General features: G+C 40.3%; 1 protein-coding gene across 3 annotated transcripts in view; it reads left to right on the top strand.

The window, feature by feature from the left end:
- Positions 1-6,334: 6,334 nt before the first annotated feature.
- The window catches only part of LOC103477552 (lamin-A), a 40,255-nt gene continuing 29,417 nt past the window's right edge, over positions 6,335-17,172 (top strand). Inside the window, exons 1-2 of one of the 3 annotated variants that reach the window (XM_008430709.2) lie at positions 6,335-6,499; positions 13,057-13,431. In XM_008430709.2, coding sequence (XP_008428931.1) covers positions 13,103-13,431 — 329 coding nt within the window. In that variant the 5' untranslated portion in view covers positions 6,335-6,499; positions 13,057-13,102. Of the gene's footprint in view, positions 6,500-10,266; positions 10,841-12,716; positions 12,973-13,056; positions 13,432-17,172 lie in introns of those variants that run through there. The other 2 variants (XM_017309675.1, XM_008430710.2) reach the window with 2 other exon arrangements.

Below are 17,172 nucleotides of genomic sequence, written 5' to 3'. Positions count from 1 at the left end.
TGGTGCAAAGTGCTTTTATACTTTCCGGTGTTTCAGAAACACTTGATGATTCATGGATCTTATTTTTAATGCGGACTGTGGACGCTAACGTTAGCGATGCGACGACGCTAACATCGCATTGCTAATGCGACGTTAGCGATGCAACGTCGCTAACATCACATTGCTAATGCGACGTTAGCGACTACATGTTTAGCATTGAGATGCTATTTTAGCTTTAATAGCTTCACTGGACAGGCTAACTCCTTTTAGCACAACTTACACAGAATAATTATTTTTCCAGCGTCCCATCAGCTCGTTGTTTGAAACAAAAACGAGCTTCGTCTTCCATCGCCGCCGTTGTTTACGGATCTCGTTTGTGCGTCAGAAGCACAATACAAAGGCTCCGGTTAAAATGGGAAAAAAAGTATATTTATTCTACATTAATACATTTTGGCACACTACAGATAAAAGTTGCTCTGATTACATGTAAAACATTTATGAGTATCGGTTGATGAATAAAACTGGGCTCATGTTTATTTCCACCTGGTTGCGTCTGATTCTGAGGTGCAGGTCGATCCCTTTACCATGATAGTGATGCAGTGCAGGATTGTGGGAAATTTACCTGGAGCTGAGAAATCAGGTGTGCTTGAAATATACATATAAGATATATGAATATTAGATATGAATGTCAGCCCAAATTTTCATAATGGTGAATCTCTTAAAATAATATTTAAGCACACAACTTCTACACATGTATTTTCAGTTTAAGCATCAGTTTGAAATAATAATAATACCACTTCAACTGTAATTTTGCATAAAATGCAGAAAAGAAACTGTAAAAAAATAACTATTTAAAAATCTCACCAGGTATTTTTAGTTTAGTTTCTAGCATAAATATCTTGGTTCCCCTGAAATAAGACAAAACTAACAAGTAACATCCCAGCAAAATGTAGGTTTTTTTAGTTAGTTTTTTAGTTATTGGCAGATTATTTCATTTCATAAAGACATTTCTCATGTGAGATAATCTGCCAGAACTCTTTCTCCAGTTTTAAGGATTTATTGTCGTAAAACAAGACATTATTTCTTGCTGAGAAGTTACTTGTAATTTAATACACTTGAAATAAGACAAATGTGGTAGAAACCAAACCAAAACTACTTGGTAAGACTTTATGTTTTTGCAGTGTAAAAGAAATAACTTTGAATTTAAAGAAACATCTTGATGAATCTGAAATCTCACGATCCGCAGGTTGATTGCTAATGTGACGTTAGCGATGCGACGACGCTAACATCGCATTGCTAATGCGACGTTAGCGATGCAACGTCGCATTGCTAATGCGACGTTAGCGATGCAACGTCGCTAACATCGCATTGCTAATGCGACGTTAGTGACTACATGTTTAGCATTGAGATGCTATTTTAGCTTTAATAGCTTCACTGGACAGGCTAACTCCTTTTAGCACAACTTACACAGAATTTCTCTCTTGTAACGACGCCGATGTAGAGTCAGAACACGTGAGATGTTTTTATTATTTTGCTGACCAGGTGAGATATTTGATGATCCTCCACCTGCTGCAGCCGATGACCAGGAAACGTCCAGCAGGATGTTGTGATCAGGAGAGCTGCTGTCATTTGGGAATATGAGTCAGGTGGGATGACTTCATGGCTTTTTACGGGTATTAGGTCATCTCTTCCCCTCACTTTCCCTGTTTCCACCCCCTCCTCTCTCTCTCTCTCTCGTCTGCCATGTGTAATCACACTGATGCTGAGCAGCTATCATGACACGCCCAGAGATGATGAGTAAGGCTCACCTCACCGCTCGCTGCTCGAACGGGGGGGATGATCTCACAGACTCCAACGATTCCCTCCTAAAACTCAACCTGCAGCACCTGATCAGCCACAGAAATGAAGCTTTTATGTCTGTGTTTTTAATTCACATTGAGAGTTTTCATATTCTACGAACAAGAATCTGCAAAAACAAAAGAAAACCCTCCCAGGAACGCTGGTGTCGTCCCGTTTCTTATCAAAGGAAATGAAACAATGTGACTTCACATCATCAGCTGGAGTTACATCAGCTGTGAAGAAGCTAAACGTACAGATTCTGTCTTTGATAAATTAAAGGTTTGGATAATATGGAAGAAACATTAATACTTTCCAGACGTTTTCTCTCTATTTTCTGAAAAAGTTAAAGATCTGAATTTGTAGAAAATTGCTCAAACAAGCAGAAATCTCTTCACACTAATTACATAAAAAAGACAGATGTCATCTATGATGTCAGCTTCTGGCTCGTCCAGCCTTCAGCTGAAGATTTTATCAATCAGCTTTTTGCTCTTTCAGCCTTTTACCAGCTAAATTTCATTCTTAAAAACTCATTTGTAACAAAAACTTTTAAAAAACGAAGAGAGAGAAGAGAGAAAATGTTTCCATATTCATATGTTTCTCGCTTTTCTCCATTAGAAAAGGCAAAACTTTTAAAAAATGGTAAAAGTTTCAGCTGATCTGGATGTTTTGTATTAATAAGAACAATAAATGTCAGATGAAATATGTGATGTAGGTGAAAGAAATGACCAAACATTAAATAAAAATAAAAAACCGTCTAGGAGAAAAAAAAACGTGTAAATTATTGTAATAAGTCAGAATCTGGAGAAGTTTGGATAAAGAAAAACATTTTGGGTTATGAACATCCTGGTTTATATTTGAAAATAAACTATATAAAAGCTTTTCTGACTTGTTTGAGAATAAATCACAATAAACTTGTCAACATTTATATTTGGGTTCATTTTGAAGTATCTAAATGTCATGAATTATTCAGATTTTTGGTTTTTATGATGATTTCAGGGCAGAAATCAGGGCTGATGACTCAATATGCAGTTTAAAAACTAAAATTTATATCAACAGCCTGGAAAATTGTGGCGGCAACAGCAGGAAACTTGGCCCACTCGTCCAGACTTTGACTAGGTCACTCTAAAAATCTTCTGTTTTTGAGCCGTTCTCCTGATCATGACCTCTGACCTGAGCTGAAGCAGTGAGGCCTACAAAGCTTTACATGTTATTTTTGGAAAAAAACAAATCAAAACTCTGTTGTGGGAGCGTTAGATCAGAGATGATGTGTGGAAACCCTTCCGCCTACTTCATCCTGTCATAAGTTCTGGCTTTTGGTTTTTACTCAGATTATGTTTCATCTTAAAAGTGTGGGGGGAAAAAAATGAACAGTGGGAGTCTGTATGTTCACACAGATGTTTATAAGAAGATTCAATCAGAAAAATCTGGAAATCAGTTTTAAATTCAAACTAAATTCAGTTAAAAGTGGAAGTTCGAAACTAAAATGATATAAATATGAGAAAAAAACTGAAAACATGGAGGAACTCTGTTAAATTTACATTTAGTTTTCTCTGGTTTGCTGTGAAACTCAGGAGTTAAACCAGTTTAGTTCATAAACGTTTAGATAAAATACTCAACATGTTGGACATGAAAACTTTGAACTGATTCTGACTGAACAAACATGTGAAGTTATTTAATTCTTTGACAAAAAAAGTTGTTTTTGCCATGAAAACTCTATAAAATGACGCCACGTAAAGTCACATGATTACAACTTTAAACAACATCTTCAGCCTTTTAAGGTGGCAAATTTGAGTTCAAATGAATTCAGTTTCCTGACAGTTTAATAATTATTAAATATGTTCAGGATAATAGTGACTGTGGACTGAAAACATGAGTTTTATTTCCTTTCCTGTGTGTCGCAGCGCCTCCGCCGAGGTGAAGGAAGCCCGTCTTCCCTCCCCGTTCGGTTTGGACCAGGAACTTTTAAAATGAGCCGGAAACATCATATCATTATTTTTTAAAGGCTTTCTGCAGCTTTATGATGGAGCCGTCTGGAGGAAGCAGGAAGAGCTCAGACTGTCTTGGATGCGGTTCAGATAAAATGATGCGAGACGCGGATCAGCAGCGGGTTTCTTTTTCCCTCTCATGTAGATTACTTCAGTGATTAAATGTTTCCTCTGTCTGTGGCCGTTTCACTTTAAAAATTATAGATTTAATTCAGCACTTGGAAAATTTTGCCCTTTAAATATGCGCTGATTGTTGTCTGAAGCTTATGCAATAGTTTGTTAGCAGCACAGACGCCAGGCTGCAGGCCGAGTTTGGGATCAGGGGATCCACTCAGCTCTCTGTTTTCCAGAGTGTCACCCTCAGTCCTGCTGGATCATTCATGAACATTAGCAGCCTAAACAAACCATTTGCAGCTCCGCAGCATCAGTCATGTAAAATTCATGCTTGGCGGTTACATAATGATGAGCGGCTTCACTCCGGTTCTGTTTTATTTGTGTTTGGACTGAAGAATGAAACTGTCTGCGCCGCTCAACCGGACCATCTGTACCGCGCCGTAATGGCTCTCATGCTGCTTTTGTTGCCTTGAGGAATGGTGGCTGGATGGCTCAGTGGCCGCCGCTTTAATTAAATTATCAATTCATGTGAAACCCGGAGCAGGTCAGCGAATCAATCACTGCCAAAGTGGGGTTTGTGCAGCCAGCGTGGCCCCTGGGGGCCCCGTGGGGCCCCGTCCTGAGTGAAAATGATGCTGCTGTTAGTCAAACAATGTTAAAATAGGGCGACTGTGGATAGAAAACAGAGGAGGAGTAAGTCACCCCATGGTGGAGCATGGTGGTGGCAGCATCAGGCTGTGTGGAATTGGAAGCTGGACAAAGTCCAATGGACGCCACTCCTCCTTAGTTTGTTCATTTTCCTCCCTCTGGGGTTTGAATGTTTGTGTAACGGATTGTAAAGTTGTTCTGGTTTCTTGTTGTGTTTTCCTGTCTGAGCTGGTGGATTAGTCCTGTTGTTTCTTATTTTTCCTGTAAAAATATGAATATTTTCCCTAAATCTGAACCTGCAGATCACATTTACTTTGCAGACAGTTGTCTCTATGACCTCCTGGTTTCACGTCTCCTTTCATAAATGAGGCAGCAAATGATCCAGAGAGATATTTCTGCTCTTGTTATCTTTTCGTTTACAGCGGCAAGAAATTAGCAAGAAAAAAAGAAAAAGAAAATTTGAGATTAATCTAAAAAATATTCCTAAAAAAGAACATGGAAATTTCAGAGTTTTAAAAGTTTGACATTTGCTAGAAAAATATCTGAAATTTTGAGTTTAATCTTGGAAAATATTTAGAAAAAATGTGGAAACTTCTGGGATCCAAAAGTCAAAAAATTTTGACTTTTCAAACTCAGAACTCAAAACTCAAAGATTTCTACATTTTTTTCTAGAGATTTTCTGAGATTAATTTTAAAATTTCTGAGTTTTTTTTTTTTTTTTTGAGAAAATGTTCAATTTTTCAAATTCAGAAATGTCCAACTTTCTTGGCAGAAATTAATTCCTTTTTGTGTCTGTAATGTCTTTTATAAATCGTTTTATTTTCTTCTGAAAACGTCTGTTTAGTTCTCTCCACCTTAATGGTTCGTTTCAAAGTTGTTCTTTGGACTTTGGCTGCTTTTCACTCATTTTCAGCCGTAAAAATGAAAATGTCTGTTAATCCACTAAACTCTGAACCAGATTATTTACACATATAGACTGAAGTTTAAGGGATGAACCTGTCTCACATCTAACCTAATTAATTACATTTTCTTAATCTTTTTTCAGTAAGTAAGTAAAAGTAAACAATCTCTTTAAACTGATACTTTTTAGGTTTTACCAATGAGTTTCCATGTTGAGTTAAGGAACAAACAGAAGAGATCGATGTGTTATTTTATCCTCATTAAGGCTGACAACAAACTTAATGCATTTAACCAGACTTTTTATTGCTTATAAATTATTTTAATAGCAATAAAACTGGCATTGTATGTAAGGCTGACCCTGCAGAAGCTCTGTTTTTAATTTCTAGAGGGATGTTTACCTTTTCTCTGCTTCTAAAAACCATCAGGATGTTCCACTGGTCATGAGACAATGAGGAAAACCTCGGAGTAAAGTGTTAAAAAAAAGAACTTGATCTCCGATATCAGCTGAAAATCTGGCATGTGATCAGTTTGACGTGACGCATTTCTCAGATTTGTTTGTGTTTCTGGGAGGTATCAGGACTGAAGCTCTTAATTTCACCAATTTTCTAATTTATTAAAATGTTACGCTCTGAAAATATAATTATTATAAATAAGACCTAAAAAAAATAATATTTTAATCTTGAATTTAGTGGAGTCCAAGTCAAAGAAGTTTGAAAGTTTTCAAATCAGACTCAAGTTGTTTAAATGTCGTGATTTAATACTGCTTTACTTCCATGCTCTGCTAATGGCTGCCGCCAGGGGGCGCCCGCGGGTTTCAGTGTAATTAGCAGAGATTGGCAGCCCAATCAGCAGAGCCGATCTGCAGGTGGTGGCGGCCTGGACTCGGCTCGGTTCGGTTCGGCAGCGCTCAGTTAGGTTCAAAGACCCTTCAGAGAGGAGATAAAGCGACGATTAAGCGGCTTGTCGACATTTTGAAAGGTCAGCGGAGATCGTGAACAGCAGCGGCGTGTTGGAAACAGCTGCAAAGATAGAAGGTAAGGCGAGATGCTCAACAACGCGCTGGTTTTCTCATGAACGTTTCCCCCTTTGTTCCTCCCTGTGTCGATTTGTTAAAGTGGGCAGACAGACAAGGAGTTGAATCAGTTCATGAACTTAGTGACCCATGCTGTGGAAAAGGGGAAAAAAGTTTTTATGCAGAGTTTCAGCCGCTGGGTGGCGCTTTGTTTGTTACTGAACTACTTCAGAGCAGCTGGTGTAGCAGCAGGGGGCGCCAGAGAGGCGCAAACTGGGAGGTTGAAGATGATTCATGAAGAAAGCATCTTAGTTTGCAACACTGATGAAATTAAGTAAGATTTTATTAAAACACAGTCAGTTAAACAAAGTCTGTAAACCCTAAACAGTAAATCTCTGGGTACATTAATGGTTTAATGATCCGTTTGAGTTTCTCTGGATGTTTGACCTCAGCGTGAGATTTCAGTTTGTTTCTGTGAATGTTGAGGCCTGGATTAAAAAAGTCTGGTGCAACTTTCGTCCTCAGATGATTATTTTCAGCATTTTGAATCAATTTAGTACTTTTAAATGTTGGAATTACTTCTTCTGCATTCCAGCAGGTTCTTCAGAGATCCGCTAGTGATCTGTTTGTTTAAATCAAGTTTGTTGAAGCGGGAAAAAGCATAAAAAAAGAGATTAATCACAGACGTGTTTCAGAAAAAAACTTGGACATGTTGTGAGCTTCAAAAGATTTTGATCTTGTTTGCATTTATTTCTGTTGATGTTGTAAATAAAAGTCTCTTAATTTCTTATTTTCCTTCTGGACTTTGTTCCAACCTTAAAATAGCATTTTAGGGCTATTATATATGGAAAAAAACGATTTTTTTTTTTTTATCTCAGAAATTTTCTAGAAAAAAAAGTAAATTTCTCAGTTTCAAAAGTAGAAAATGTGCTACAAAAAATTCAGAATTTTTTTTAAATATAAATTTCTAGAAGAAAAAAAACCTTTTTTCTAGAAATACAGGAAATTCTTGAGATTACTCTCAAAATTTGAGTTCTTTTTATGGTGGAAATTTACTCCTTTTCCCCATCTGCATGCCATAACACTAATGCCAGGTGAAGATGATGATGATGAGGCATTTCTGTGCCTCTGGTTTGGTTATTACCGGCTGCTCGGTAAGCTCCACCTTCAGGAGGCGTTCTTATATTTCCGAGTTTATGGAATACTCCGTAAGTTGCTCCGTGATGTATTATGGTTTCATGTGATGTCAGCAAACGTCGTGTCCGCCATGTTGGAGGACAAACGGTAGAAACGGCAGATCTGGTTTGGACAAAATGTTTGGTTGTCGATCTGCTGCAGCGAATGATTCCAAAGTTTGAGTTTCTAAAACCTGAAGCTGGTTGTACGCCAGAGTTTAATCAGTTTTTAGAGGGTTTGCAAGTTTTTATTAGTAAACTATTAATACATAAACTTTATTTTGGACTCAAAGTCCAACCAAAAAGGAAAAAAAAAAGACTAAATGAGAAATGAGCAAACGGACACAACCGTCCAAAAACGATTAGTTTTTATTATAGTAGTTCTGTTTTTGTCTTTTTTTTCATACTTTGGTTAATTTTTAGGTGCAGAATATAAAATGTATTGTGTTTAATAAATACTCACCAAAAAATGTACAGAATTATTGTTGAACAACCAGCTGACTCTGGCGTTTTCTCCCAGTTTTTGCCATTTTGCTTTTTGTAAGTTTACGTCAGCCGTAATTCGCTGACTGCTGACGTAAACCGCTTGTATGGAAAAAAAAAATCTATTTCAGGTCAGTTTTATAAATGGACGACATGGGTCCAGGTTTATTTTTACTACTAACGGAAAAATTTTCTGAGTTTTCCGTTAGTTTTGCTAGTTCTGGTTAACTGTAATAACCCTGGTGACCAGATGTGTGCCGGGCTGGGAGTTTCCCCGGACGGAGACGATGACGAGGAGGAAAAACATGTGGTTCCAGAAATCAGGCTGAATTCAAGGAGAAAAGGCTTCAGATGAGTCGGTGCATCTGAATGTGGGCAGTTTGTCATGAGAGTTTCCTCAGATTCCCACTGGAGAGTGGGAATCCATCGTCGGATCGTTGTTTGCATCTCTGACTCTATCGGCGATCTGAGCCCCACCCTGCACGGTTTTATCCTCATTTGCATTGGATACTAAAGACACAAAGCAACGTTTGTTTGATGTTGAGCCACATTCTTCATTTCTGGATGACTAACATCCACGAGTGAAGAGCTGTGAAGGAGAAAAAGCAACCGACTGGCCATAAATGTAGATTGTTTCTTGCGAACTGACTTGAGTTGTGAATATTTAACTTGTAATCTGAATGAATGCAGGCTGGGCCGGATCGAAAGGGGAACATTCGTTCGTTCCTCAGAGCTCGTTCCTCAGGTTTTAAACGGGATCAAAGTCGATGATCTGAACATGTTTTACTTTCCTTTCGAGGCTGAAATTCTCTTGAATCCAAATTCCCCGTTTTCTTGGAAGAGAAGGAAGTCACTGAGAAACCCAACGGGTTTGTCTTTGGTTTTTAGTTTTTCCTGCTTTCATTGTTTACCGTGAAGAGCAGGTGGCAAACAGGAAGAGGATCCGATCGTCTACGGAGTCGGCCGGGTCGATTCTTTGGGTCAGAATAAGAACCACATCTCTGCTTTCACCATTTGTTTTACTGTTCAGGACCAAAGTGAAGCAGTTGTTCATACAGAGGTGGTAATAAATCATGAAATCCTCCACTGATTATTTTTAAGGAACGTTTTAATGTGACTGGAACGACTCCAGAAAAGGAATAATAGGGGATCTTTTCTAAAACTATAACACTTAAGTAATATTAGGGACGCGTCGATTTATCGGCACCGATTTTCTTCATTTAGGGAGATTATCGGTACTTAAATGTGAAGTTGATCTCATCTCCCTCCGTCTTGAGATCCTCTTCTGCTCTGCAGTGGGAGGTTTGACCCACCAGGTCACGTCTGCATGTTTGCTGTTAATAGTCGCCCCACTGTTACAAACTCAGCAACTTTCTTGATATATTTGGCAACATTTCTGACAAAAAAAATTGGTATTGGCCAGAATCGGATTCGGCAGCTCGGACTTTGTAATGATCAGGGATCGACGTATCGCCATTTATCATCTTTGGAGCAAAAGGGGAACGATCTAGAGTCAACTCGGTTATTAGAGCTGGAAACGAGATATCGGGATGAAATCTGGGTGTAGTGATGGACTCTGACCTGAACCATCACATTCAAGTAAAGACGGTTACAAAGTCGGCCTTCTATCAGCTGAAGAGCGTTTCCAAGATTAGATAACTAAAGAAACGAGATCTAGAGAAACTCATCCATGTTTATCTAGTCACTGATCCAGGCTGCTGCTGCAGCTGCTGTTCTGACTAAAACTGCCTGAATGTGCTGCACAAACAAACTTTGGAAGTTTTTGTTTGGTGAAAAATGAAGAAAAGATCTGAAGTTTGCCAGATATTTTTCTTAAGAAGCTCCTCTTGGCTGCCTGCCTGGTTTTCAGTGGAAGGTCTTGGTGTGGGCAGGAGGCGTGAGCAGCTCCTAACTGGGACGTGTTACTGGGAGGCCGACGCGGCACCGGGCCGGGATACTCCCCATGCCCAAACAGAGCCGCCGTCTGGCCTCATGCGCACTCTTTTCCATGGTGAGGAGGTAAATCACAGCGGCTGTTTCTCTCTGCATCCCATCCTGATTGGACCTGTGACTCCATTAACTCCACCCCGGAGAAATAAATGTAAGAGCGGGGTCAGTTTGTGTCAGACGTTTTAGGCTTTCAGGGTGAATTATGGGATTTATGTAGCTGTAGCTGTTTGGACTTCAGGTTATTTTCCTGCCAGATTTCCGCTCTGCCTGGTTGAATAGTTTTGTTTCAGAGAAGTTTCTCCTCCTAAAAAGCTGTTTTGTAATTTTTTTTTTTCCTTCAGCTGCAGGATTTTTCAGTTTTTTCCTGCGAGTTGAGGGATGTTTCTGCACATTTCCCTCTCCCTCCTGCGGCTCGGTTTCAGAGTCGCTGCGCTTTATTGACAGACCGCTCAGTCCAGCCGCTGAGGTCAGCCTGATGGAAATGAGAGGGGAGGCGGGAGGAGGGAGCCGGAGCCGGCTCCTGGCTCCTCCTCGCGGCCTCCCCTCCCCCGCCTCCTCTCCCGCTCCAGCAGGAGGTAGAGGCGCTGCGGCGCAGGCAGGCAGGCAGTTCAGGGCTTGAGCCAAAGGCGCACACACCCACCAGAGCAGGACCGCGTCCTTCAGCCGATCCTTCCCCCACCGCAGCAGAGCGACCTCCACAAAGCCGTCCGGTTTTTCCCCTCCGCAGTCTGCAGGGAGGACTTTCTCACCCCACGGTAAGATCCTCGCGTGTTTCCGTGACTCGCTGTTCCGACGCGCTTCGTTTGGACTCGGCTGACCCTGAAGCCTCGGAGCGTGAGGTCGCTGCTGTGGGCGTGTTCGGGCGTTTCTCCCACATGGAGACTTTGTGACAGCGGCGCTGGGATGCATGGCGAAGTTTCTCGTTCCCGCCCACCGTCTCCTCTGGAGAATCAAACATTCACCAAATCTTTCCTTGTCCTCCACGGTTATCGGTGGAGATAGCGGCGCATAAAAAACGCTTTATTACGTTTTATTGGCGGAGAGTCTGAGCCTCAAGGGTTTTACTTGTTTACTCTGTTTAAACTCGGGTACGATGGTGAACTGGGACCGTTGTAGATGGAAAGAAAATTAGTAAATTTATGCAAAAAATAAAAACTAGAATTTTGATCACAGGAAATTTCTAGGAAAAATTTGGAAATTTCTGAGCTTGAAAAGTTGAAAATTTGTTAGAAAAATCTGAATTTTTGAGATTAACCTTATAAATCTTATAGGGATTTTTTTTTGTTCTTGGTTACAATGAAATGTTTATTATTATTATTATTATTATTATTTTAATTTAGTTATTTATTTTTTTAAAATAGAAAATTTCCATAAGTAATGTCTGACTTTTGGAAACTCAGTTTGTTTTTTTTCCGCTCCTGAGAAAATTTCTGAGATTAATAAGTTAACAATTTGTTTATAATCAAATGTTTTATCAGAAACTTCCATTTTTTTTCTAAATAAATTGCAAATTATATGAACCTAATTGCAATTTTTGAGTGTTTCTTGGCATAAATCTTCTTTCTTCTTCTGACTGAAGTGACACCGATACGTTTTTGTGAGTTTCGGCCAAGCACAGATTATCCCTCACGCCGTTTAGACATTCAGATACATGTTGAATCAGTTTCTCTTTCTCGTTTTGAGTCCTGCTGCCCTTTTCTGGGCATCCTGCTGCCCTTTTCTGGGCATCCTGCTGCTCCGTTTATCATGTGACTCAGCGCTCAGATTGTTTTATATCTGGAGATGTAGCAACAAGTTTTGTGGAAAGAAAACGTCGCAGCAGAACGTTTTCTCCGGAGAGGCGAAGCAGTTGGCAGCTTTTTCCCTTTAATTCAAAACTGGAAAGAAAAAGGAGGAGAGATGTTTTAATTTTGTTTCACTGCAAAAACACAAAATCTGTGGGTTAGTTTTGCCTTATTTAATTTGTATTAAGATATTTACACTAAAATAATACAGTTTGTAATTATGTGAAGGCGAAACTCATCAGTTTCAACTTCATTTAATTAGTTTATTTGATAAGAACAATGCATGCAAACAGAACAGAATCCAACTGATGCGTTTATCTACAGTTAATCACTTCTGCAGGTTAAACATTTCTATATAATTTATATAAATCTCCTCAGATATCCAGTTGACATACTAAATATTCCCCTCGTCTTTGGTAACGAGCCATTTCTCCCAGTTGGCAGCAGTAAAATAAAAGGCGCAACATTATTAATAAACAGTTAAAAACATAAACGACGTTTAACTGAAGTCCTAAAAAGGGGTTTAAATGTTTTTATCTTTAAATCTCTTTCTCACCGTTTGTTCAGTGTCACATGCTGTTTTTAATTTAATCATGTAAAGCACTTTGAAATGCCTTGCTGCTGAAATGGGCTATACAAATAAAATTTGATTGATTGATTGATTTGATTTACAAAACATGGCAAAATTATTCATGAAACCCTGTATGTGATTAAATTAGTCCAAAATGTGTGTTAAAATATATCTTTACGTAAATGCAGAACTGATTCTGCAGTTACAGAAAGTAACTGGAGAAAGGGGGCGGAGCTGATGGTTGCTATGGTAACCACCAACAGCAGCACTTGAGACACCAGTAAAGGTCTAGAAGCAACTTTTTGATTAAACAAACTAAATTCGGAGTGAATGAAGAGATTTACGTCTTAAATGAAGTTGAAATAAATAAAAACTTGTTTCATATGAAACCGAACCGAACCGGAGTTGACTTCAACCGGACCCAGACCGAGGTCGGTAGGCGGACCAGATCTCGCATCAGAATGTGATTGACGCCAAACAAACCGGACTTTCCAGACAAAACGGTTTGATTTAAGCGGATTAAACGGATCTGGTGTGAACTCGATTCTATTGGGCAATCCAGTTCTGACAATATAACTGCTTACCTCACATTAACTCGCCCTCTCCTTCCCCACAGCCAGCCCCCCCGCCCCCCACATCTGCACCTCTGACCATCACTCGCCATGGAAACCCCGAGCCAGAAACGCCGCAGCGCCGTCTCCCCGGCACGCATCACCCGGCTGCAGGAGAAGGAGGAGCTGTGCAACCTCAACGACCGGCTGGCCGTCTACATCGACAAGGTGCGCTCCCTGGAGTCTGAGAACGCCTCGCTGCGGCTGCGCATCTCCGAGTCGGAGTCGGAGGTCACACGCGACCTGTCCGGCATCAAGACGGCGTACGAGACGGAGCTGGCCGACGCCCGCAAGACGCTGGACATTGTGGCCAAGGAGCGGGCGCGGCTGCAGCTGGAGCTGGGCAAGATCCGGGAGGAGCACAAGGAGCTGAAGGCCAGGTAGGAGCGGCGGGTTCCCACTCCAGACATCAATCAATTAATCAATCAATCAAACTGAGAGCAATGATTTCCATCTGCATGCTTGTTTTGGAGGATGCCTCCCTTTAATGTTATCAAAAAGCTGCCATTTAAAACCAAAAAAAACATTTGACACGCAGAACAAAGCAGTTTGATTTAATTTACTGGCAATTAGTGTCTGTTTTCTGTTTTGGTAATTTTGTTTAAAAGACTTCATGGTCTGTTTTATTTGTTTATATATTTAAAATGTCTTCCAGTTCCAATATTAGATGTTCTTGGGAAATTAAATGTATCCTTTAGAAGATGCATTATTATATTAATTGTATCGTTTACCACGATAACTTGAGTGACGGTTTTTCCTCCAGTAAAATGTGTTGCGACAGGCCCAGCAGGTTCCCAGTCCAACACCAGTCACTGGTTATGTAACTCCAGATTGAGTTTAACTGACTGTAACCAAGCGGTTCTGCGCTGCAGGGGGAGCTGAGAATCTTTTGTTTCTTAAATATTTGCTTTGTGGTGCTGCACAAAGTGATTAATTGATAAAAATTGGTGTTCGGGGCGACTGTTTTTGATTTCAACGTGTTGTTTAGTGTTTCTTTCCATCTGTTGCTCATCAGCCAACGCAGCCCATCCCTCTGACGCTCGTTTTTTTTTCTGTTGAATCTGAATCTTTGTTTTTTATGAAAACAAATATCTTTGATTCAAAAAATATTGTACATATAGGGAAAAGTTTTCATCCACAGCAACAGATCTGCCCTTGAGTTTTGTTTTAAACATGCCGAACCCATAGGGGGCAGTGTAGCGCAAGTTCAGAAGTTAGGATTTCAAAATGGTGGCGCCCATAAACGGTTTCCAGTAACTCCTGCTAACATAACTTCAAGCTTAGTTTTGCATTTGCAAACATTATGTTTAATTTCTGTCGTTTAAAGTTACGGGTTTTAGATGTACTCCTACATGCGTCTCATAAAATAAACGTTATTCCGCCTCGTCTTACTACTGTCGATGTCAGGAGTAGCCATTTTGAAGCATAGTTTGCTTTTTAAGTCTTATTGAACGTAAAGTTATGATGTCGATTGGGAATGAAGTCAAAGCAAGTATGTGGATATATTGGCCCTTTATTCATCATGGACTAAAACTCAACTTTCCCATTTACTCACACAAATACGAAGGTTTTCTCAAATCTGCATTTTGACTTTGGTTGAAGGTTTTGTGTGGAAGAAAAGCCAAGAAGTATAAAGATATTTTGATTTCCCCAGATATCCGGCTACATGTGGACGAGCTAGGGCTGGACAATATGGCTGAAAAGTGTATCACGATACAAGCTTTTCATATCAGCTTATCGATGATTATCGATTAGTTTTTGTTTTAAATATCTAAAATTCTGCCAAACTGGTGGCATGACCTTTTGCTGTTTAATCCACAGTTCGCGCTCCATGCCGTTTGTTTTTTAAGTAGTTATGAGGCAAACTGCTGCTGAGCAAGTTACTCAACAGGTTGTTGCTAGGCAACCAAAGAGTGAGCAAGTTGCTAGGCAACCAAAGAGCGGTGAGTTTATCCTACCAATCTTGCTAGCTGGCCATGAGAGGTTGAGCAGCTAAAGCCCAGAATGCTGTGTGGTTCTGGATCAGAAATCGTTTCCACATGTCTGAACCAGAAGTGATCCGCGCCATCTTGGTAGGTCGGTGCAGGGCAAAGCGTAGATGAGCTATGGCTTCGAGTCCAGCAAAAAAAGTATTTTGGGAAAAAGTCGTTCAAACCCTTTCACATGAATAATGAGATTCTGGTGACTGGCGGAGTCACCAGAATCTTACATACCTACTCGTAGGCTACGTTTGTCTCACCTTAGCTAGCACATGGAAGCAGCTAATTTTGCTAGTGTAGCCATAAGTACTACAGTATACATCACTGATATTTATCTTCATCTTGGTATTACACAGACCTGGGTACTCAATTGTAATGGAGTAACGGTTGTATTTGTGTTGGTTAATGTAACAGTATGTTTAATTTATTCTATACCAATGTACTGTGATCCAATGTTCTCTCGTTAGGAATGAGGTAGTTCTAAGCTTGTGGCTTGTTTATTGTTGTCATAGCAACTATTATGACAGTTGGCTTCAGTCCCTACCAAGATGGCGGTCAGCTACAAAGTCACACGAGAGCTTTGTATTGATACTGATTATCGTGACATGTTGTTTCTATCAGCCAGCCCTCGGACTCGGTCTGAGTGCTTCTCTGGAACTTTGGGTCCGGATCTGCATGAACAAACCTGATGGTTGCATTTTCACTGCGAGGCTCTTTCTGCCTGCGGCTCACACCCACTGCTCTGAACTAATGCGGTGGTGCAACAGCATACCTCTGTAGCAGGAATGCTGCAGGGAGCCAGACCTGATGCAGTGACATTCCCGCTTGCTGAGTCTGTGTGAATCGTTGGCTAACAAATCCAGTTGCGTTGTCTGTGTCCCTCAGGCCTGGGCTGTGCTAGAGGGACACACCTCTGCACACAGTGCCCCACCTTCCCCTCCAACTGCCTTGTTGAGGCTCGGTTCCTGTCGTCGTGCAGGGATAAATGCAGCTTTTAAATCGAGCTTTTCAGTTCTAGCTTGGTATTTTCCATCAGAGTGGTTCTGGTTCTGATTTAGACCCAGCGTCTGAAACATTCCAGCAGCCAGATCTTTCCCTCCAGCGTGGAAAAACTGCTGCTGCAGAAAAACAAAACATCTCCTGTTCTCTTCAGGGGCTCAGACATTGTAAAGGAACTCGTTCAGGAGCTCCAAGTTGAGGAAATCCTGATTAAGAAATGAACGTACGTCACAGAACGAGGCTTGACATTTGGCTGACATCAGTTTTTATCCAATATAATCGTGAAACGATGCTTGTGCTGCAGCTGCTGCATGGTTTACTGTGGATTCGCCTGATTATTAGCCAGTGATTATCATGGGATGTTAGCGGCTCATAACTTTGTTCATGTTAGCATGTAGCTTCATCATAACAACATAAATGTTTCTCCAACTTAATGCAGTTAACATTCAGGCCTTAAAGCTGATGTTTTATTCACCTTAGAGCAGCTGCAGCTTCATTTGAGCTGTTTTGTATCTTTATAAGAAATGGAAGGTTGTGGATTTGTGATTTATCAAAACCTGAGCTTTATTGACTGTAGTGTTTTTTTCAGGTCAGAGAAAGTGAAACTACTACAGGTTTACTATTTGCACATCCTCATGAATCCACAGCATCTCCTTTTTGCAGCATTTCCTCATTTTATAAATTTTTTTAAACATCTGTGAAAGCCGTTCAGTGACGGCTCTGGAGGTTTTCAGTTATTTTCTCTGTTTTGAGCCAGTAATTTGACATTTTTAAGCTTTTGCTGCAAACTGGTTGAGTTTAGCTGAGAGCGTCACACTGTTTCTCTACCTGCAGAGTTAAACTGCATCATTCAGCCTCTCAACATCAAAATCTTTTTCTAATTATGAAATGGTTCAGTTTCTGTTTCTGCTTCGAAAGATGCAGAGCAGCTCTCCGCCAGTCCTGCAGGAAATGCATCTTTATGGCGTTTCTTTGTCCTGCAGCAGCTGATCATTGTGTTGGGTTTTCTTTGTATCCATGGTGACTTTGTCCAGAAGTCGGCCTGGATTTACGACGCCATAGATTAGTGGGGAAAAAAGTAGATTTGTGCCTAAGAATGTACACTTTCAGATTAATCTCTGAAATTTTGTAGAAAAAATCTTT

The sequence above is a fragment of the Poecilia reticulata genome, linkage group LG16, assembly GCF_000633615.1.
Source record: "Poecilia reticulata strain Guanapo linkage group LG16, Guppy_female_1.0+MT, whole genome shotgun sequence".
NCBI classification, from domain to species: domain Eukaryota; kingdom Metazoa; phylum Chordata; class Actinopteri; order Cyprinodontiformes; family Poeciliidae; genus Poecilia; species Poecilia reticulata.
This window is presented reverse-complemented; position numbering and strand designations above follow the sequence as displayed.